General features: G+C 39.6%; 1 protein-coding gene across 2 annotated transcripts in view; it reads right to left on the bottom strand.

The window, feature by feature from the left end:
- The window catches only part of KLF12 (KLF transcription factor 12), a 232562-nt gene that overhangs the window by 86028 nt on the left and 123038 nt on the right, over positions 1 to 23496 (bottom strand). For both annotated transcript variants that reach the window (XM_053935016.1, XM_053935018.1), the window contains exon 4: positions 3043 to 3580. In XM_053935016.1, coding sequence (XP_053790991.1) covers positions 3043 to 3580 — 538 coding nt within the window. The remainder of the gene's footprint in view (positions 1 to 3042; positions 3581 to 23496) is intronic.

Here is a 23496-nt window from a genome sequence, read left to right as displayed (position 1 = left end):
GCAACTTGTAGGAATTTACTAAGATTTGCAAATGGTAAGTGCTGTATTACTGACACCGAAAATAGTGCTCTCTAATTACCTTCTAATTAAATTAATTACAATTAAACATTGTTATTAACTTCCTAAAAATGCACAAATACTGGTTTTGATTTAGACTAGGTTTTTAATCCTACAAAGGCACATCACTCTGACATAAGGGTGCTTTTGCAGCATGACAGGCCTGTCTCCCATTGCCTGCCTTGGGGTAGAGCATGTGGCACAGGACCTGATGGGATGTTGCTGGCACCTTGTAAATACTAGGGCTACGTGTCTTCAAACAAAAAGAAACCTTGCAAGCAAAAAAAAGGGGGGGAAAAGAGGAGGCAGGAGAGACAGCAGAAATAAACAGCAAACTGGGAGGCAGAAAAGGAGACCTGAGACTCTTCTGAAGGGTGGTGAGACAAAGAACACCATGATGAATGGCACCACGGAGAAGGATGCACAGAGGCGGAGGAGGAGATGACAGTATAGGTTGGAAATACTAACAGAAAAGGAAGGGAAGACAAAGCAGAGCTGCTGAAAGTGGCACTCAAAGAGCAGTCAGCAAGATGGGAAGGACTAGAAAAAAATAGAGAAATAGAAAAAGACGGGGAAACAGAAGACAAGGTAGCCACTTTCTGTGCCGGAGGGAAGAGAAAATTCAAACAGAACATGAAGAAAGAACTATTTGCTTGAACTGCCTAAAAAAGCAGCCACCAGGAGAGTTTTGTCTGCAAATGAGAGAAAGGAGGACTGGGAAGCATCAGGGGAAGCAGAAAGCCACCTGCACAAAACACCTGGAAACAGTATTAGAGGGATGGTGACAGCCTGAGAAGGTTTTGCAAAATAACTAAAAATTAAATGGTTCTAGTCAAACCTGGAAGGAAGAGGAAAATTCAGCATGAGAAAATAAAATTGGGAATAACAAGGAAAAAGCTTTTCTCTATGCCCTGTTTCTTGTATTTGCTCTGCTCTGCACCTGAACTCTAGAAAAACAGGAGAGGTCTGAGCTCAGGTCTGATGTAATTTTCATTAATTTTCACATTAAAATATATCTTTTCAGAAAAGTGCCTTAGTCTCAGTTGTGTGAAAAGGGCTTAGATAAAGGTTAATGTAAAACATAACTTTAAGTGCTTCCCAACTGGCACTCCTGGATCATCAATGTCATCTCTGAATTAGCACCAATGCAGGAATAACACAGTGATTATGCTGCTGATGCTCTCTGTGGATCAACTGTTTCAGTGTGCATATTTTTCTGTTTCTGAAAATTAGCAGCATTCATGTAGAAGTTGAAAGCTGTGACTCTAGATGATTCCAAACCTGCATTTGTCCATCAGCTGGTAGAGGATTAGGAACTAATTCAATTTGGCAACAATGTCCTGCTAGGATCTGTGTACATTTATTTTTTATTATCAACACAAGAGCTGATCATTGAATGGAATTTAGTCTGCAACATATTAAAATAATTTAATTGGTTAATTGGTGCAATATCACTGCATTTAATTATTTATACTGTTTTGCATTAAAGAATGAAAAACACTCCAGCAGAGCTGATAAAAGATTACTACCTAGAGTGGATTGCTGCCCAATTTACTTCTATTGTATTTATTTAAATTAACCCGAACTTCTTAATCAAAAGAATTAGGGACATAAAGGCACACAGGGCTAAAATTACATCACTGTATGAAGTGTAGTAAAAGTTAAACCATCATTTTGAGGCTTAAAAGTAGACTCAGATCAACAGTGAGTTCATTTCCTATGTCCAAGCCTATTGAGAGGGCACAATCCCCACCAGTTGGACAGTCACAGATTAACAGACAACAGGATACCCCTAAACATCTGAATGACCCATTACTGTAGTCCTGTACAATAACACACAGTTGCCAGTTAAGGAAAAACAGATATAAGAGGTAAGAAACAAGTTGTTGAGACCTGCTCACTATGCAATTAGGAACACAGGAGATGCTACAAGACTTAAATGTCCTGCAGTCTCATAAGCCCCAAAGTAAGGTTATCTGTCAATATCCTCCCTTTCTGCCTAAAGCAATACCTCATTTCAGGGGAAAATTACCATATTTTATTCACTGACATGCAATGAGCCTTTAAATGAGTATCTCATTCCTTTCCTCATATTCCCATCTTGGTCACTAATGCTCCCTTTATAAAGCTATGCTTTAAATTTTCTGGGCACATCTGTTTTTTCTTTCCTTCCTCCACCTATTGTCTCACTATCCCTAACAAGTTTTTGCTCCCTCAGTAACTGTTGGGTTCTCATGCTTTCTTGCTTTCGAGCTCCCCTTTCTGTGTTCTTTGGACACCTCAAGAGTGTATCCATCCTTCTGACATGTGCCTCTTCCTCCCTTCACACCTCCATGTGTCTCTTGGGTCCTGTGTCTGCAAAACTCATTCCCAACATAAACACTCTGGGTGGCTTCCTTCCCTTCTGCTGTTTAATCTGGAAGAAGAAACCTAATTCAAAGTATTGCACTGCCACTCCTTAAGCTTAGTAAAACCTACTTCTCTGCATCTGCTAATGCTCTTTGGTCCACAAACCTTTCCTTCACACATTCCTACAGCCCCAATAGTTGCTTTCTACTTGCTGGGGAACAAACCCTCTGACATTCCTCCCCTTGCTAAAAAATCTGAAACACCTGGTGAGTTTTCCATGTTCATCTATGATGTTTTATATATTGTCATAAATATTATACACTGACATTTTTTCCATTCTCCTACTTCTTCAGCTTCTGAAGAGGACTTATTTCTCTCAGGACAAAACCTGCTACAAGTTGTCTGAGCATCTAACACAACACCACTGTTGAACCCAATCTTAGTTTAAAAACTTAATTATTTTAAAGATTATCCAGGATAAGACTTTTAAAGGTTCCTCCCAATTATGTAAGTTGTATGTCTTTTCAACAACAACACAGTAAGTGTGAAAACTAACAACTTTATAATCATTATATTTTTCTCATACAAGACCAGTTTCAGAGATGCCACAGATGCACAAAACTGGCTCCACCTTACCTTTGACATGGCTTCTCCCATCCTCCAACAGTGGTACTACTATAGTGTTGTTCATATTGCCAGGTGATCTCACAGCTGTATAGACAACAGGCACCGACTGTACCACCACGGGGATACGGTGCACATGACTCATTTTGTTGGACTGCAAGTTCATGGGACTTGAAGGTGGTACTGGATGGATAATGTGCAAAAACTGCTGGCCTCCAACACCAGATGCAGAGGCCACAAGAGGACCTGGAGTTAATACTGATGGTACAGATGCTGCCGAGGAGACTGATGTTATTACTGTGGGGGATGAAGCTGGCCGACTGGAAGAAGTAGAAGTAGAAGAAGGGGAGGAGGCTGATGCTGTCATGGAAACCGGTGAAGATGAAGCTGCTGTAGGGGATGACCTGGCTTTGTTTATTGACAAATCCACAGGTTCAGTCTGTGTTTGGAAATGGTCTGTAGATAATGAATCCTCCGTGGGGTCAGCCTTCATGTTGTTTAGTAACAAGGGTACAGCATCCATATCTGGGTAGTTGTGGACGTTTGGAGACTGTTGAGGAAGAACAAAGGGACATAGTTACACATGTGGCTAAAGATGACTCGCACACCCAGTTGCTAATGCATACCACACAACTTGATCATGAAAGCCACAGAACTTGTTTCCTTTTCTTGAGTCAGCTCATAATTTTGAAGTACAAATCGTGTTAGAAAGCACAGACAAAATATTTGAACAAAATATTAAAAAGAAAATTCTACTCCCATTTCTTAGAAAGTGTCAGGATTAACAGCACAAAATCATCCTGCTTCTTTGCACTATGCAAAGTCACCAATGACAAAAATTTTAGTATTTTCAGCAATAACAACTATTTATATTGACAGAATATTATTTCCCAACATCTAATTTTAAACCACAGCATTACTCTCTTGTGTCATCATCACTCAGACATGAAGAAAAACTGGTTACCAGCATTTCAACAACTTTCTGCATGCTCAAAGACTGTAATTTCCCCCCAGTTGACTACTTTTTTCTAGACTAGGCAGACCTGACTGCTCCTTTCTGTCACACATCTGCTTTAAAAGGACAAGCCTTAGTACCTGTTTGCTTTTAACAGTGATCTTTGAAGTTTTGTCCACAACTTTTCAGAAGGTGGTGCCTTACGCTACCCTCAGTCCTTCAGTTCTATGTTTGACTTCTGCATTCTGAATGGTAGGCATTGATAATGAACTTGCGTGTCAGTACAGAGCCACGCATTTGTCTGATTGCCCTGTCAGAGCGAGCAATGGTTACAGCAATTCATTATTCTGAACTAGCCCATTAGATAGCCTTCCTCATTGTTATTGTTATTATTTCCATACTAATTAAGAACAATTTTCCTGACTTCATGAAATAATCTTATGCTTTAGATGAATTCTTTCAAAGCTGGTTGGACTAAATTTATTCTAGAGCAGTACCATCTGCTATTTTTACAGTTTTCCCTTATTTCCATCATCAAAGAGGTTAATAGAATTTTTGAATAATGCTAGACCAAAGACAGATCCCTAGAGAAGTTCATTTGATATATCTTTCCATTTTGACAGTACATCATTAATAACTGGTCTTTAATGATGTTTTTTCAAGTAATTTTCACCAGGCAGAGCAAGGATGGAAATGCCCATCGATAATCTGGTCATAAGACAAAGCACAGCTCTCAGCTCCTTAGCTAAGGAACTCCATGGCACTGCACTGCAGCACAGCTTCTCTACAGACAGGCATTCACACAGTGTAGTACCAAACCACAACCTCACACCTCACTGCTCCTTCAAACCTCACTTGACCCAAAACAATTACTCCCTGTACAGACCTAAGCAGCTCTAAATGCATTTACTCGATCTCTAGATTATAATATTTACTAAGTATCTAAAAATATTAAGTCAGAAATATTTAAGCTAGAAATATTTTAATGCATCTACTGTCAATAAACTAACAATCAGTCAAGCTATGAATTCCCTCTGGGGTTTTTATAATCAACTACATTAAATATTTCCAAGGAAAGTCCTCCTTGTTTTGAGTCAGAGTCAAGCTTCAACAGAGAATGAAATTCTATTGAAAAAGAAAAATACAACCACTTATAATGAAAACTGCAGTAATAAGGACCTAACTGGGTATTATTCCTGGCATGCTGAAAGATTAGATGTTCTAGTAGATCCCATCTATTCAGCTGATTTAGATTGGTTCTTGGATCTGACATTTCCCCTTATTTGAAAGCAAGAACGTCTCTGGAATGTTCTCTTCCTCTATTCATACACAAATCAATTTAAAATAAAGGGACCACCATCTAAATAATGGATTCACCTGAACCCTAAATCCTGCTATTCTGTTGTAATACAAGTAACAAAAGCAAAATATACCTTTTTATAAAGACAATGGGAAATTCTCCTAAAAAGGACACAAAGTGAAGAACAGGTTTCTTTTCAATGCACATAACCAGCCATGAGTGACAAGGCTACATAAAGCTCTTCCTCAAGAAGGCACACCTGCCCATAATTGCCAGGTGATGATTCCTGGTAACTTCCTCTGAAGCACCTTGGCTATTGTCCATAATGAGATCCCCACCATGCCACCATAAAGACATAAACATACGTGGCACAGGAAGTTAATTTGTCAAATCTTGACAACTCTCATCTATATGCACTTGGGAAGATAGACTGGCTCTGCTGAACTGAACCATAGGTACCACAGCGAAGTGGAAAGGGACACCTGCACCCTCATAAGGCCAAAGGCAGCATCTCCTATCTTAACTGTTTGAGAGGAGAGGGATAAATGGCATCAGCTTGTGCAAGAGAGATGAGGGATCCCCTCATGCACGTGGCCACACAAATGTCATCTAGAAGCAGCATGAATTGCCAGCTCTAGCCACAGTGTAAATAAATCCACCATGCAAAATCCTATTGCTTTACTCCAGGTTTGCCCTGGGTGCCAGAGGCAGATATCAGGTTGACCCACTGCCACAAGAGACTCAACAGAAGGGATCCACATAGATCTCAAAAGCTATTGCCAAACGGGTTGCATCTGCCCTGAAGTCCTAACCTGCCTTTGCAGCAAGCAGCACTAGGTCCCTCACAAGAAGAGTAAAGAGCCCCAAATCCTCCTGTACCTGATACCACATAAAGTATTTGTTCCGTGGGTAGAGTTAATGGTCTTTGAGACAAAGCACAGGTCATGACTTACAGATTTTTCTAAATTGTGCTAAGAACAGGCCTTTGTTTCACTATAGTAATTACACCTACTCCTTTGGGAATTCAGAAAAAAGTAACATGTAACTTCAGACTATCATACAAATCACTTTCTCTTATAACAACTCCTCTACATTTACTTTTGTTTGTACATTCCTTACATTCCATATATCCTTCCCTAGGTACTCTCTTCTTGTCCAGAGCTGCTGGAGGGGCCACACAGTCTGTGTACTATGGTAATGCAACTGATATTTTTATTTCAGTCTTCAGTAGTGAAACAAAGCTCGAAACCTTCACAATCCCTTCATGAATATCTCCAAACAGGATGACAACTGGCATGCCCTTCCATAGCTGCTTTTCCCTGACAAAACTCTAAGACTAAGGACGCCCTTTCTTTGGTAAATTCAGGGTGTGACTGATGTCAGCTGACATTACAAAAACCAGCAAGAACCTTATCAAAACAGGTTTGTATGTCTCATATTTAAGACAAAAATTGTAAGCAAGTGCTATATTTTGTTCTGCTGGTGGTAAACGAAGAGATCTACCCCAACAACTCACACTGCCTTACAGTGAGCTACAAGTGTTATATGTTCCTCCATGACCACAGATTTTATCTAAGCTGCCAAAACTCTATTTAAGCAGTGTGTGAATCAAAACTTTGAATAATAAATGTATCATTATTTTCTGAAAATGGAACATATAAGTAAACTTTTCTCAATGACGACAGCTATTCCAGAATGAGGAACTAAGGGAAGAAGAGCAGCAAGGAAGCAAAAAGGAATGGGTGAATTCTCAGCATCTTCCACTAATGTTATTAACTGAGAAATAACTGTTGATTGCCCTAGACACTGAGTGTTGTTGTTAGTTTTATTTAATGGAACTACATCTTTTCTAACTGGGAATATAATAAAGCTGTCATTGCGATATTCAGTGTACCTTCAGCCATTCTGTCAGCTCAACTGGAAGGGAAGCAAATAGCTGTGGTGCTCATTTCTTCTGTCTCTCCAATTCTGTCTTTCCATTCTCATCTAGTGAACTGGGTTTCTTGTGGTAGTGTGGGCTCAGAGGATTGCTAGTTTGGGCATCTGAAGCAGGCTTTTCCTGTCTGGCTCCCAAAAGCATCTGTGTTGGTTTTGCAAACTTCATTTTGGTTTTAGGAGTCTAAACTCCACTTTTGAGAGTTTGGCAACTTTCAGAACATTTGCTGGCTTAGAAAGGGTTCATCCTAATTCAGTGGGTTGCCCTGGACACCTGCCCAGACCATAGAAATACAACATGAGGGGTTACATCTCCACCTGGCCTCCCTCATCTCACTGCTCAGCCCACTGGTACAATGGAGAGGGGCAGCTTCAGCCCTGCCACCAGCTGGGACTTGGAAGCAAATCTCAGCAACTCATGTCTCTGCAACATTGCTGTTGCATCCTTATGCTGTTCACCATCCACTCCAATCCAGGCTGAGCCAGAACTGGAAAGCAGGTAAGGATGGCTCCCTGTTAGAAAAGGCTTTTTAATAAAGCTGCAGCCTCTGTTAATCAATGCTCTTGGCTCATGCTTTTTGTGCCTGCCCTTTTAAAGCTGTACACCAGTGTTCTCTGCAATGCTCTGTTTCATTAACTTGTCATTAATAAATACTGCCAGGAACATAACACATGATTTCCCTATTCACAAAGATTTTTTTTTTTTTTTGGCTGAATAAAAAAGCATTCCTTACTCCTTATTCCCAGACCACTACGGAAAAACAACCAGTCTACCTCACAACCCGCCACAATACCCAGAGCGAAACACAGTGATGCTGTGGCTGGTAACATCCTATCTGCTGGGCAGCCATCCTTTCCTGCACAGTTCTTCATCTTCTCTCCAGCCCCCTGAATTTCACCTCCTCTTAACTTATTTGTGAGAAAATTTTACAACAGCCCCTTTTGACTCTACTTTTATTCTACTCATGGCAACTCCTCTGTGTATCAGCATTGTCTCCTACCCTAAAGAAGCCATGAAGAGCTCACAGTTTGCAAACAGCTGAGGTTAAAACCAGAGAAAAAGCAAAGATTATTCTGTTGTCATCAACTCATCCTGACACCTTGCAGTTCACCACCTTCACATGGTACTAAGCCACAGTGAGTCTTTAAGCCTTTGTGGACTTCTACTGAGCCCACACAATTGAGCCACACAACAGAGTTTACGAACCTCCAACAATCAGCTGTCAGTTTTTGAAGTGTCTTCCTTTCTGGCAGCAATCTCCCAAGGTCAAACATTTTGTAAGAAAGCATACCAAAAAAGCTGTCCTTGATGACGGAAACAGAACAGACTAAATTTAGCGTTTATAAAATAAGCTAGCTTTGAGGACAGGAAGTTAAAAAATAAATTGCTAAGCATTTAACTCTTCAGTCAAACCACACAAAACCCCTTCTTGGTTTTCATTATGCTCTCCCACCTCATTCTGCTCCAGCAGGAGCAATTTTAGACAAGATGATTTTGTTTTGTCAGTGTTAAAGAAGACTGAGATAAGAAAAATCATACTCTATCTGAAAAGCTCCCCACAATTTTAACCACATCATTGCCACTGCAGCACCAGAACACCAAGGCTCAGCTGTGCAGGCATGCAGTCTCTCCTGGGCAGGCAGTGCAGAACGTGTGGCCAGCTAGAGCAGCTTTCAGCTCTGGTCATGATGCCTGGAGGGCAAAACCTTAATAATCAGAAATACTGTGCAGGTCACAGATTTTCTAACACTTCACAGTAAATGAAAACCAACACATTTTAAATTACAAAACCCACTTGCTCTAGAAGGTTATTTTGCTTTTGCATAGCACACAGATGTGCTTACAACTCTGATGCCATGAGATGAGCAGGTGGGTTGGGTTTAGAACATGGTGTACCCATTTTTTAGTACACAGTTTGTTTTTAAAATGGAATATTTTTCTTATCTTGCTCATGATACGGTAGAAAGTTCATGCCCCTGAAACTGCATTTCTGTAGGTCCTGGCCATGAAAACATACCTGCCTATGTCATACCTACCCCACCCCATGGCACTTGATGAGCACAGAAGGCTGCAGCTAGCTAGGGTCAGTAGCAGCCTGGGCACTTCAAAAGCCATGTGGGTTATGGCTGAAGTACCCAGCGCTTTACTTCGTGTCTTTTTAGGGCTTATTTTGCTAATCTAGGAGTGAATTCTCTTTGAAGTTACAGGAAGAGATGTTTTTCAAAACCTCTTCCCAGCATGAGAAATTACCTTCACAATATTCACTTCTCTCTGAAAATCCCCACTTTAACCAAAGCAACAAAATACTCTCAGAAAAAGAAGTAATACAACCTGCAAAAAAAAATGAACTAAACAACCTCTACTTGAAACACTCTGCTATTCCTCTGAAAAAATGACACATCCAAGACTCAACTATGCTCAATTTGAGATGAGGCTATTATTATTATTCTATGTACCAGAACAGTGGCAACAGACAGCTGTATAAAGGCAGAAGGACAAACATGTACACAGCTGAAGACTAAAACTGAGCGAAATACTTAATTTTGTTTCCACATGCTAAAGCACCAAGAGAACAGGCATTTCTGCCTTTTTGCTCAAGGCTGCTCCTGTAGGCTTTTCCAGGCTCACAGGACTGCTCAGCTTGGATGTACTGGAGAAACACAGGAGGTCATGCTGAAGAAGAGGGCAAAATGCAAGACAACGAGACCATTCTGCTTCCTTTCTGGAAGCACAAATTAAAATGTGTCTTACTGTCAGTTTTCAACAAATAGTTGCTCAGGGTCAAGGTTAAATTTGTATTCCAGGGAAGAAAAGAGATCCCCAAAAGATGGCACTCCCAAGTAAGGCTGAGTCAGACTCTGTCACGACTCATACTGAAACGTTTATAAAAAGCAGTAACCGGCGCTGAGAGAGACAGAGGGTAAAGTCCAGGAGTTATTAAAATAAAAAAAGGCTCAATGAAAATGCGTTTAACCAAATTGGAATTGATTCAACAAGAGAGACTGAGAGATACTCACTTTAAAATACTCATGATTCACTTAATGTATCATTATCTCTGCATAACACTTGGAAGTTTGATTTCAAAGTGGAGGTTTCCAACCCTCAAGGCCTGAAAAGAGTATTTCTATTCTCTTTGTGAGTCTGAAGAGGCTAAAGAAACTCTCCCAGCATATCCTATGAGGCACAGGCGGCCTTATTAGCTGAGTGTTGTTAAGTGTGTAGAATCTACAGAAGATGCCCCAAAATAAAAAGAGAATTACCTATGAAAGGAGGAGACCAAATGCAAATCAACCATTCATAAACACACAAGCATAATTCAAGCTCCAAGGCTGTCAACACTATCTTCTAACTTTTTCTGATCAGTGACACAATGATGTTTTCCACAACTACTTCAACATTAAAAAAGTACCACGCGCTGCAACCTTTAGTAACACTTCAAATTAGGACTGGGCAAACAAATTAGGACTGGGAAAACAAAAGGAGATCCCTATGCAAACAGCGTTAATTTTTAAACATGTTTAACAATGAGTGCAAATACATCTAATATGAAATGACTTATTTTTAAATAATACATTTGCCAAAACGTAAGCGTTAACATTGCTTTGCATCCAGCTCTCCTATCCCAAAATTGACAGGTTTATCCAAGGATTTCTATAAAAGCACAGAAGGAAAAGCGAGTGATTACAGATTTCTACGCCAAACAAACTAACCAGGCCCTGTGCTATTTAGTATGTTAAATGTAAAAAAGATACATACCTTGAAAATGAAGACAAAGTCTCAGTACCTCAAATTCTGCATGGGCCTGCTGGAATACTTCTGATAAGCAACAAAACTTAACAAAACCTTGTTCCCTAAATCATGAACACATTCAGAACACTAGATGCTCAGCTTAGATGTTTTACTTCTATATGACAAGCGTTACTAGAATGCTCTGTCAAAGGAAGAAGTCGTTGAAAGAAAAAAATTGATGCTCATTGCTATGACACAAGTCTTGAAGAGAAACAGATCTAATAAAAGTGCAGTGCTTGGATTATTACTTTCTTAAGAACAAAAAGAGTATGGTGATATAGCTGTATTTCTTGTACTGATCCATTTTAGATGTGAAAATAATTTCTGAATAAATGGTAGATCCCTAAATAGTTGGTAAAGGGAAGGTAAAATACCAGGAAAAATATTATATTACCCCAATTCAATTCTGGGGATTTAAAAAAAAAAAGTTTGTTTGTAAAATTCTAGACAACAAGAATTCATACAATCACCTAGCAGCTCCCCTTCTAACCCTTCCCCCCACCTTACACTGAAAACAATGAAAGCCTGAAGAAAAATTTGCAGTCAACAATTTTTTAAGATTTTGATGTAAAGTTTTGATACACATTTTCTTACCCTGCACATTACTCCAAAATATTTATAAATATACTAGCAAAAATGACTATGACAAATAATGCAAGAAACTATTATTTATATCCTTTAACCGCCTGCAAGCTATCACTGAGTTCCAGGCAAAACTGAGCCATGACCAAACGAGCCTTTGAGCTGGACTGTGTGCACCTGGTAAACAGAGCTGATGTGGAAAAGTCACAAATGACTGGGCAGTACATCTTCTCAATCATTCCTCAGTCTTGCTCTGACGTATGAAGGTCTCCATTAACTGCTTCAGCACCTGTGCACCTACTGGACACTTATGTGGTGGTGATGAAGGTGCCATGCCTGAAACTCACATCTAGTGTGTCATACATACTCTGCAATTGAGCTTCTCCATGTCGTTCCTCGCTTGTCATTGTTCATCTTAATTTCCACCAGAAGAATTCATTTTCCCAAATGAACCTCCTTCTGTTTACTATCCTTCAAGCTGAAGTTTAAATTCATTTTGTTCTTCTGACCTCCCACCTGAGGCTGCACTCAATGTCGACATCTTTTCAGTAAAATAAATAGATGGCACAGAGATAGGTACAGTTAGGTCTGACTGAAATTAACACTTTCAGTGGCGTAAAAAAAAAGTGTTCACTCTAGAGAGAAAACATTTAAATCAAGTTTTACTAAAACTAACACCTTCTGCAGTCTGTTCCTCAAACTTATTGCTGGTCTTAGTAAAACAAACATGGCTGGTACTGTTCACTGGTACTGAGGGAACATGGCCTGAGTTTATATGTCCAAAACCTCTCAACCTCCAAGTGTGCGTAGCTCTACTCCAAGCTCGTTAACCATGGTGAAAGCAGTCTGCCTCATTAACCCCCTTGAAATCCTTGCCTGCTTCCCACTACCACCCTTCCTCTGGGAGCAGGCAGCACTGAGGTGCACATGAGCAGACCTCAAGGAAAGAAAAAGAGCCAAATTTATGAAAAGAATAACACTGGCTAGAAAAAAAGACCTACCGAGGCAGACAAAATGTAGAGACTGGGTCTGGAACTGTCTGAAAGGGGAAAGTTACCTACTACGTCTTGGCTAGGAAGGCAGGGATACTACCAGCAAAGGGACCCAGGCTCCAAGGGGTCATGCCAAGTGAGTCTGTAAATTAAAGAAATCAGGCACTTTAAATCCTACACAAAGCATTAAGACACCTGATGTCACCTCATATACAACAGGGAGGCCTACAAGATGAAGATGAGGGTGGGAAGGAGATGGTGATTATCCCTCTGAATGAGGGATTGGCTGGAAAGGCTGCAGAGGTTGACTATATGTCAGGGAGTGTCCCAGCCTGGAGAAGAGGAGGCAGGTCAATCTTGGGAGTGACCACAGAAAAGGGCTTGTGCCCAGTAAAGCAAAATGCCCCACCAGTGCCTGGGACATGAAACTGCTGAGGTTCACCATTCCTCTGATGTCAGCAGACATCCCAGAAATCTGCTGGTGAAACATCCTGTCCCTCTGTAACATTCATCCACAGAAAATTTAAGACAAGAAATGCATATTGCAGTAATGGCCCACTAAGGGTCTGAGCAAAACTAGCACAGACAGCCCTCCTCCCAAAGGCAGACCAACACTTCCCAAAGGCAGACTGCTTCATTGCTTAGGCTCAATGTTTTTTAGCATAGCTTTTGGAAAAGTAGAATTGGGATGGCTATTTCTGACTTTCTGCCCTTAAAGCAAACAGTCATATAAACTATGAACATGTATATTTGGGAAATTAATTCCTAATGCCTCTGGACTGGATTTTGATTCAATTCACTGTCCTGGTATATCACAGTTATAGAAGAAAACTGCTATTGTTACAGAAGAAAAAAACAAGAATAAAAACCAAGCCCTCCCTGCGCACCTACTTTGAGTCTTTATATAAAGTTTACAGTTGAAGACTAAGTAGAACAACATATGGATTATGAGATGGACAACCCACTGGCACCGACAAACACTCCAGTTTAGACCATTTAATGCAATACTCTGGAGCTGACCATGAAGATTTCCTTGTTTCAGTTCTTATCCTATGACAATAATAATCACTTACTGATTGCTGCAATATTTTTAGTCTTCAGAAATCTTTTTTTACACATAGATAACATAGACTACACTTCCACTTTACAGAAGGGGAAATGTAGGGAAGAATCTCTAGAGATTTTCCCACACTACAATATCAAATTTAGAGTTGTAACAGTAGAGCTAAAACATTGTAATACTCAGTATAAAAATTAAATGCATTCTAAATATTAAACCCTCTTTATATTATTTTATTCTTTCTGACTTGTAAGGGCTGAATAAAAATAGCATAAAACAAAGTATCATTATTCAGAGTACTTCTCCTGCTCTTAAGTAAAGCCTGCAATGTGTATCTGTAACAACTTCCATTATTTGAAAGGCTCACCTCTGAAATCTGAGACAACTGTACACACTCAGTATTTCATTATACTTTTAATCTTAAAACAATAAACATCTTAGCAACTGAACTAAAATTAACTCAAACTAATTATTTTTTAATAGACAACAATATTACAGTGATATTACACATCAGAAGAAACTCGGTATTTACTTGTTTTTCTCAGAACAGAGTTAATACGGAACTATGACCACCATGTTATTACTTATGGATGACATCACTTCAAGTTTGCTCTGAAGAACTAATTGCTTATAAACAGAAAAAAACATCAACTTTCGAAGAAGGTCTTTGTAATAGCTGCTTAATAACTTTTCATTTCCTAAGCTTAGATCAACTTCAGAATATATTACTATACCAAATTAAATTCTGTTAGAGACAAACAATTGGGTTTTGACAACAAGCAATACATATAAAAATGCCATATTAGGCACCTAAAACTGAACTGTAGGCAAAACAATGCTCTTGAACCCCCCTCAGAGATATACATTTCAACTTAAAGAAAACTCCTTATATGCTATCCATGGTGACAGGGGCAACAAGACACAAGCTATTTCTCTTGCTTGTGAAAAGAAAATATGGAAGAAATGTAAAAGGAAAAAAAGTAGTTTTTATTTTGGTGCACAAATTATTTTTCAACAGAATAATTAGTTTTACTTCAAAGTAGAAGTTTCTATTTAAAAATAAAGGAAGAGGGGGAGAAGTAAATATTAGAATGAACCATTGTTAATGATGAACATTGACCCATTTAAACTTTAGGTAAAGAACACATCAAGTATCTTCTGATCTTTTTGTTATTTCTTTACTGATTATAACCAACTAGTGCATTTGAAAGTGATTCCCCAAGTTTTTGGTTGACCTAAATCCTTCCTCGCCTCTTCCTCACCAATGTTTGTTGTTGTTAACAAAACAACATTCTGTACAAGGTTTTCTCCTGGCTCTTTCACTAAGAGCGCTGAACTCCGATGTCCAGGCAGAGGCACATGGGGCCGCCTGAGACCTCCTGGAGTGTGAAGGATGGCACTGAGCTCATGGACAGGCTCTGGCACCCTCATGGGGAGGAACTGGCAGTGGCTGGGGTAGACCAGGGTACCCCTGAGGACACAAGCTGTGCAATTACCTACCTATGCCAACCCAGTAAAAGATGCACACAAGCACCTCTTAGAAGTACACAGAGGGACAGAAGAAAAAAAAAATTGCTTTGTGCTGGTAAAAAAAAAGGTTCTGTAATTCTTAAATTCATTCTAAGTACAGACATAAATGGACTGCCTGCAAAGTGATGTTGTGTAACATTATAACAGTGACATCAGGATAAGCACTGTCACACTTCCCCATGTTAAACCAAACAGGACACATCACCTAGTACTGGTTATGGAACTGATGTTTTGCCACATCATTGCTATCACAACCCATATTTGAACAGAAATTATGGTCACGGTCAAAGAAGGAAGGTGCTTAACTGCATGTGTCCATCGACTCTGAGAACTTACTGCTGCATTTTCAGATGCATACACACACATGGATACAACCCTTCTCAGCAGTCAAGGCTCATGGGAAGGATCCAAGGGTACCAAGCATTTCCAAATACTCCTCCTGACTGTTTTAGGAGTAGAATTGTTTGAAGCGCAAGAGCTGATCCCTACATGTGCACTGCCTTGCTGCTCTGATTCAGAAGGAAGACTTGCAAATCCAGTGTGCTTATTTACTTTGGGAGAGGTGCATGAAATAACCTAAAAAAGTATAGATTCTAACGCTCTCTTTTTCCATTAACCATAAATATAATGCCCAGCCAAATGCAGATGAGCACACCAAATACATCTCTGAATATGCATACTCAAAATTCTGCTTCTTCTGAGACACTGTCACTATTACTCTTGACATGTGGGTCTTATGCTTAAGCTATTTTACAGCACTACACTAATTAGTACTGACAGCTCCTAATATATTACAAATTAAATAGGGAAATTCATACTTGGGTTTAGGAGCTCTTTTACCACTGAATTTAAAAGAGTATCTCTAGCTTCAATATATAAGTAATTGCATGTTACAGGCATGAAAATCTAACAGGAGAAAACTATAGGCTGTAACGTGCAGCTGTTTCAAAAAAGGCTTGGCATCTCACAACTTCACTTGGAAATTCAAGACTTCTGCTGTCAAGCAACACAGATTCTGACACAGAATACCACCTGCATAGAAAGGGCCATGGTTCCCCTGTGGAGCTGCTTGTGGCATGGCCACAGTGTAACTGTGCTCATTGATTGGCTCAGGTGTCTCCTTCAGAATGCCTGCACACTCACCACTTTGCTCTATTTCGCCTCTACTACTGCACACACTCACAACACAAATGCAGGGAATTGTAGGAAACCTTAGGTTGGAAAATGGACCTTGAAAGACCGTCCAGTTAACCCACCTGCTGTGGGCAAGGACATCTTTCACTGCACCGGGTTGTTCAAAGCCCCATCCAACCTGGCCTTAAACATTTTCAAGGATGGGGAATACACAGCTTTTCTGAGCAACTGATTCTTGAGTCTCACCAACATCACCAGAAAACTTACGTCTCTTCCTTATGTCCAGTCTAAATCCATGCACTTTCTGTTTAAAATTATTGTCCCTTGTGCTGTTGCCACAGGCCTTTATTCATCTTTCTTATAAGCCCTGTTTAAATACTGAAAGGCGGCAATATGGTCTCCCTAGAGCTTCCCCTGGTACTTTTCTTCTCCAGAGTGAGCAACTCCTCTCTCAGCCTTTCTTCCTAGCAGAGCTGTTCCATTCTACTGTTCAATTTTGTAGCCCTCCTCTGGACCAGGTCTAAATGTGATTCCTCAACACAGAAATAGCTGATACAGAGCCAACCACTCCCCCATCCACCAAATTGGTTTTCTAGAGGCACAGTGACATAAACAAATTAAAATCATGCTCTGATAGTGTATGTAATCCCCTTTTGCAGTACTCTTCTTGCCGTTTCAACAGCTTGTCTACTCCATGACTTGCAATCCACTACATAGAGTAAGGTTGGCAGTTACTGCCCATCTTTACAGATATTTTGGCCACGGCAAAAAGCTCATCTTCTGTGTACTTCCCAAGCAACAAACTCCACAGTAACTGCTGCACCAGCGATGAACAGGTCTACCAACTGTGAACAGGCCAATTTTCCCAAGAAAGACTGAAGCAGGTATGGAAAATTCTGATGGCAAGGAAAGTTTCCTACACCCTCAGTAATGATGTGCTAGAAAGAGTTACATGCTTCAGATTAACTTTGTAAGAAGGAAAAAAAAAAAAATCCCTGACAGAAAAAGCCACATCACACTGAATAAAAACCCTAACTTAGCTAGCAGGAAAGTGGTTTCTCAGGGCAGCAGAACACTGCACTGCCTGTCCAGCTGGTGCTGGGCTAAGCCACCCAGCACCCTCACCCTGCCACTAGACTCCAGCAGTGAAGCTCCTCTGGAAAAAGGAAGTTGGGAAAACAGTGTCTCACACCAACCTTCAATCTGCATTTTATAGGAAAATAACAACACTGAGGAGGGAGTCTGGAGTTCTGATTCTACATTATTTAGATAAGCACTGGATGAAATCAGTGAAGTGTATTTTCTAAGCAATGTGTGAGGTGGTGTAAGCCTGTCTTCCTCTAGCACAGCTGTCAGCAGCCTCTGGCTTACGTGCTAAATTGTGGCATGTGGGTAGCCTGGTAGTAGTACACAGCAGGAATTAGATGCTAAAATCATTTGTCTTTCACAGAATCAAGATATCATGAATTACCTCTCTGGTAATACACAGCCAGTTAAGAGAAAAATCCTGCTGAGAACAAGTCTTGAAAATTTGCCTAGCAAGTAAGCTCTGATCAAAACATTCTCATTCTCTTGCTGCTGTGCTGTAAATTTCGGAACCTGTAAATCAGACTAGTTTGAAGAGGATGCATCAGAAGATCCCATCTCAGAACAACAGCCTCATAACTGCACCTCATAAATCACAAAAAGCCTCATAAAATAGAGCTCTCCTTACATGCATGAGAGACAGACTTGAATCCCTTCAGGCGCTGGTGCAAACTGAACCCACGTCTTCCACATCATTAGTGGTTAAGTGACCCATGCTTCTATGTAAAAAAGAGATCAGGAACATTAAAAATATGGGGTTTCAGGGCATCTAAAGCAGAGTCTGAGTCACAACAGTGAAAATTTCAACATTTCAACCACCAGGTCAGATATCCTCAATGGGAGAGGTATACATCACCTCTGTTCCTAGTCCTGATTAGAGGCACACAGCACTGAGCTGCTCTACCTTTAAGGGGTCCACATACATATAAAAACTATTTTAGGCCTTTAGAAATGCAATATATTATAGCTAAAAACAATGATATTCCTCTGAATTTTTGTAGTCAAACAGAAGAGTTAAGGATTTCACTTTTGAATTCTGTAAGTGAAACCCCTACTGGTGGTCCACTTCAGGAAGAGATCAGGCTAAACACCCATTTATTTCACTGTGTAGGCAATTAGAATAAAAGATTAATATTTGCCTATGACAAAGTGTCCAAGTGGCTAGCTGACATGGGCATCATTTAACACAAAAACAGTGCTGTGAAAAGGTTTTATAATCCCATTACAAGACTTTGATAGAAGGGCTCACAGTTCACATAAACTGAGGTGGTCTTCACAGACAGATGAAAGTACTTTATCACATTTCACGGTAAAAAGAACTTTTTACATACATAGGACTACTCCTCAAGAGCACTAAGCATTTCTGAACACTGTTCAACTTCAAACCCTGAGACCTTACAGCTTAGACATCCCTTTATATTTAACTACTAACTAACCCACTGCCTGCATAGAACATAATCAATAGCTTTATTATCCTGGAATCTAATTACAAGGGCATTTTTTGCCCTTTCTCTCCCTTTTCAAATATGAGTTTTCTCATAGGGAATGAAAATAACAGTTTTATTTTACTGTCATAGATACTGCATTTTATTAAATTCAAAGTAAGTTCATTATCATACTGAAAGGTCTTCATTTGGTCTTTACAAAGACAGTTGTACAAGCCCAAAGACTTTACTACAGTGACTATGCTACATGAAGGAATACAACAAGCTGATATACTTCTAGATTAAAGGAAGCCAATTTCATTTTTTGATGTATAATGTGTTCAGCATAACATTAGATGATGAATCAGCTCAGTTACCAATCCTGTGGGACACCGGCATTGCTTAGAGTGACCAGGGCTGCTGCTGAACCAGCTAATGACTCCTGTTCTGAGGGAAGTACTTTCCTAATGGCCAAGGAAGCCAGCTTACCAACCGATCCACTCTATTAAAAATACATCCCAACAGGGTTGATAGTTAAAATAGTAGAGCCGACTGCCTGCCAAAAAACCCTCAAATAATCTAATGTGTGAATCTGTTGAGGGAAATCTCAGGTTATTTATTCATACTCAGGATCCCAAAAGAGAGAACATTTGTTTAGGCCAGAATTTGCAGACTGTACCCTGCTTCAGGCATTAATGCTCTTTTAAAATGCTTGTCATGATATGCCTAAACGTGAAAGATTTAGGAACAGCAGTAAGACAAAACAACCAATCTTTTTACAGTATTACAAAAGATGTAAACCTAAGAAAAGGAGATGTTGGACAAGTGAAACTTAATTCATGCTTTGCCTTCATGCTACCTGTCTCCAACAACTTCTATATAGAGAACAATATAAACACATCTGATTTTAGAAATATTGGTTACACACCACAATTATGATATTTCAAATCAAATCTTCCTTACATCCTAAAGTAACAAATACTACCATGCAGGGAGATGTTTATCACTGTAAGGCTAAACCAGTTACCTCTGGAAAATTAGTTTACTTTATAACTCTTTCAAGACACCAAAATAAGTCTTAGGAGGATAATGCAGCACTTGCAGGAGGAATTGTGTACAACAAAGGCAACAAATACAGTAACTGGTGGTGCTTGGAAAGGTATCATTAAATTCATGTTGAGTTCAATAGGCTTCTCCCGTATGAAAGGTTGTGAATGATGTGAGGCATTTTTTCCAGTATTTCCCTTCCAGATTAGCTTTGTCCAGTAGAAGAACTAGTCAGGCTATACTCAAATGAGCAGTCAAATCCTCCTGGGGAACAGATGTTTCTGGGTCTCACCGTCAATATTTCAGATCTGTCAGAAAGGTCACATTCATGGTATATAAATAGTGAGAAGTGTGCCACTCATTTTCCTTCCCTATACATTTTTGGTAATGATACAGAACACTGTAAAAACTAAGGGAGAATAAAAAAATTAAAAATTACACAAAACAGAGAGAAATTTGAATATATTAACTCGTTTAGTTCATCGAGCTCATAACTGGAGGATCTAAGAAAGAAAATTAGGAAAAGCAAGCCCTCCTTTTAAAATTCCTGGTCTCGCATTCGCCCTATAGAGGAGTGTTGAACATACCAAAAGGGAAAGAGTTCTCTGGGCAAGGTGATCTCAAAACCACAACTAGCACTGAACTCCGTTCCTCAATCAAAAGGATATAAATTAAAAAATTAAAAATAAAATTAAAATAAAATTTAAAAAAACCACCGTGGAATAAAATGGCTTAACCCCTAGAATATATTATCTATTTAAATTATCATAACATGGTATTTCTGGTACATTACTGCTATCGAATTAATCCGGCCAAACTTCCTTCTTTAACAGGTAAGGAGCTTACGAAAATTTGAGAGGCACTTAGTTATCAAACTTTACTCTACTTATGGCATTCATGGGTCAACATGCCTCTTGGAATCTTGCTGTGAGTTTTAAGAGCTGGGTTTTAGTTCACTTTACGTCAACTTAACCAAATAAACTCAATAAAACACTACAGCTTAAGTTAATAAACCAATAACCTACGTTACAGAAGATAAAATCCATAAAAATTACTAATGCTGAGTGTGTCAAATTGATGTTATTATTACAATAACATCTGTTAGACTTAAGTATGAATATCTGGGGAGAGTATAGGTTGAATATTTTAAAAAATCCACTAAGACCTGTCATCACAATGGTGTACTACAAACAGGCTTCAGGCAGGCTAATATTCCCTGATCCTGCATTTCAATGTCTACAATGTAATTGTTCACAGGTGAGCTATGGGAAAGTAATCTTTGCCTATAATCAGTAGAGCCAGGAGAGGCCAGAGAGCCCCTGGGATGAGCAGGGCTGCTGTCTCCCCTAAGCATGAGATCTGGGCTTCCACCTAAAAAAGCTTCCCCTCATTAACCAGGTCCAGTTACCAGCTTACATACATGCATTGAAATGGACTAAAACTAAGGTAAGAAAACACATCCCTTGGTGATTTTTCTAACATTTCACCTGTATGGTGAAAAAAGAGATCTCTCACCCTAATTAAAACATTCTAAAGGATAAGCAAGGTTTCATGTTGGGAGCTGCATAATCAGCCCCTTTCTAAATCTTAACTGTAGACCTCAAGCTGCAGGGTGGGTAGTTAATGAAGAAGGGAAGCAAAGTATCTCTATGAAAGGACAGTCTCATTGAGAAAACCTGATTTTCTCCATCTGCCAATATCCCTTACATTTTGACCAGATTAACTTTTGGTCAAAGGTACACATGGGTCAGAATGAAGCTGCAGTAAAAATAATAAAAGCACAGTAGGGAGCACAAATAGCTCAATGTTACTCATCCAAACTAAAACAGAGATGACAATAGGATACTTCAGAAAGACTTCTTTTCTTCTTCTTTAAATGAGGCACCTTTTAGAAGGCATTAGACTTCAGTGATGTTCAGAATCCTGAATTTTAACTTTAGCTTGGCTTTCCCAGTAAGGGTATTAACATCTTTAGGGCAATCAAGAGAACTACCATAATTAAGCATATTTAATACCAGAAACCAGTGAAGTGTTTCAATTTATTCTCAACACAAAATTCTGAAGTGACCAGCACAATAAAAGTACCTCTATAGTAATGAATTACTTTGATAAAATGGAGCAAAGTTCATTATTTACATTCATGATAGAGACATCTTTGAAAAGGAAAAATTAAAATTATATGGGTGATTAGAAAGAATGAGCAGGACACATGTGAATTGCTGTCTTTTCTGTTCTACAGTGTATAAAAAAAATACTGAAAATCAAAATATTGTCTGAGTTTATATTACTGAAGCCACAATATAACCTGATACAATTTGTGATTTACATACTATTACTATAGATATAAAACAAATGGAAAGATAATACAACGCTTGTGTGGTTACTAAATAGCACAGGTGCCTGAGACCAAGTTCCATTTGGCACTGAGGTTGATTAATTGGTCCACCTTATGGAATAACAATTTCTGATGAAGAAGATCACAAACATGAAAACCAAATTTAATTGCCCTTAATAGCAACTAAATTTAACTCTTCTCTACAAGCAATAAGCTATAGCTTTTTGCTTGCTTAAACTACCAAGATTACTACCAAAAAAAGGAGAGGACTGCAGACCCAGCCTCACATGTCCCAAAAGCCCTGGGGAGCTACATGACCCCCACTCAGTCCAGCAATGACTGACTTCATCAATGGTTAACTCTCGCCGCCCTCCATCTGCTTATACCACAGTCAGAGAGGTGGCAAATGCTTAACGGGGAGGAAACTGATGACTGAGTATTTGGCAGCTATAATCAGCACAGCACTTATTTTTGGGTGATGAATCACTGCTTTTCTCCCAGCCACACAGTGCTGGTACATTCACTGCACAGAAAACCTCTTTTATGCAAGGGGCTGATGGCAGGACAATGAACACCTCTCCTGGTACAGTCATGTCAAGAGACTGCTTTGGAGAGATTAGAAGATGTTATAGCCAAAGGCTGCTGTGTGCAGTACTGCTCACTAGCATTTGCTAGCCACACATCAAGCTCTGGGAATGTGGGGCTACTTGCCAGGAGATCTCCAAAAGTCTGTTTACAGTCAATAAAGATCACCTTTTCCTTCCTAGTGAAAACAAGACTGAGGATGCAATGAAGGAATGCTAGGTGTCAACAATGGTATCAAGGGAGAAAGCTAGGTCTCCTCCCTTGTGAGCCACTTGAAATTGAAGTCAAATCACATCACAAAATAATACTTCGAAGTCCTGTCAAAACTTTGAATAAATGTGCAAAAATTGGAAAATTGGAAAAAAAATGACTGAACAACATTTTCATAAACTCAGCTGAAGCACACCTCCGAAATCACGCTCCCCACGAAGCCCTTGGCAGCCTCACCACAGGCTGCCTGGGACCAGAGCCAGGAGACCTACCCGATGTCATCATGCACCAAAAATGGCACTGCAGCTACCTTCCAAACCCACAATGATGGCAGTGAGGTGCAGCATCTTTATTTGGCACTACAGGGCACATGCTCTTCAGCAGTGCTGTGCATTGTCAAGATTTATTGCTCTCCTCCCCCCTTGCCTCTCAACTCAGAATCTGGCATTAGTTCAAGGACTGACCTAGGCTTCTGGTACATCCTCCATGGTCTCTTGAACA

Source organism: Vidua chalybeata, chromosome 2, assembly GCF_026979565.1.
Source record: "Vidua chalybeata isolate OUT-0048 chromosome 2, bVidCha1 merged haplotype, whole genome shotgun sequence".
NCBI classification, from domain to species: Eukaryota; Metazoa; Chordata; class Aves; order Passeriformes; family Viduidae; genus Vidua; species Vidua chalybeata.
Note: the sequence above shows the minus strand (reverse complement) of the source record. Positions and strands in the feature narration are given on the sequence as shown.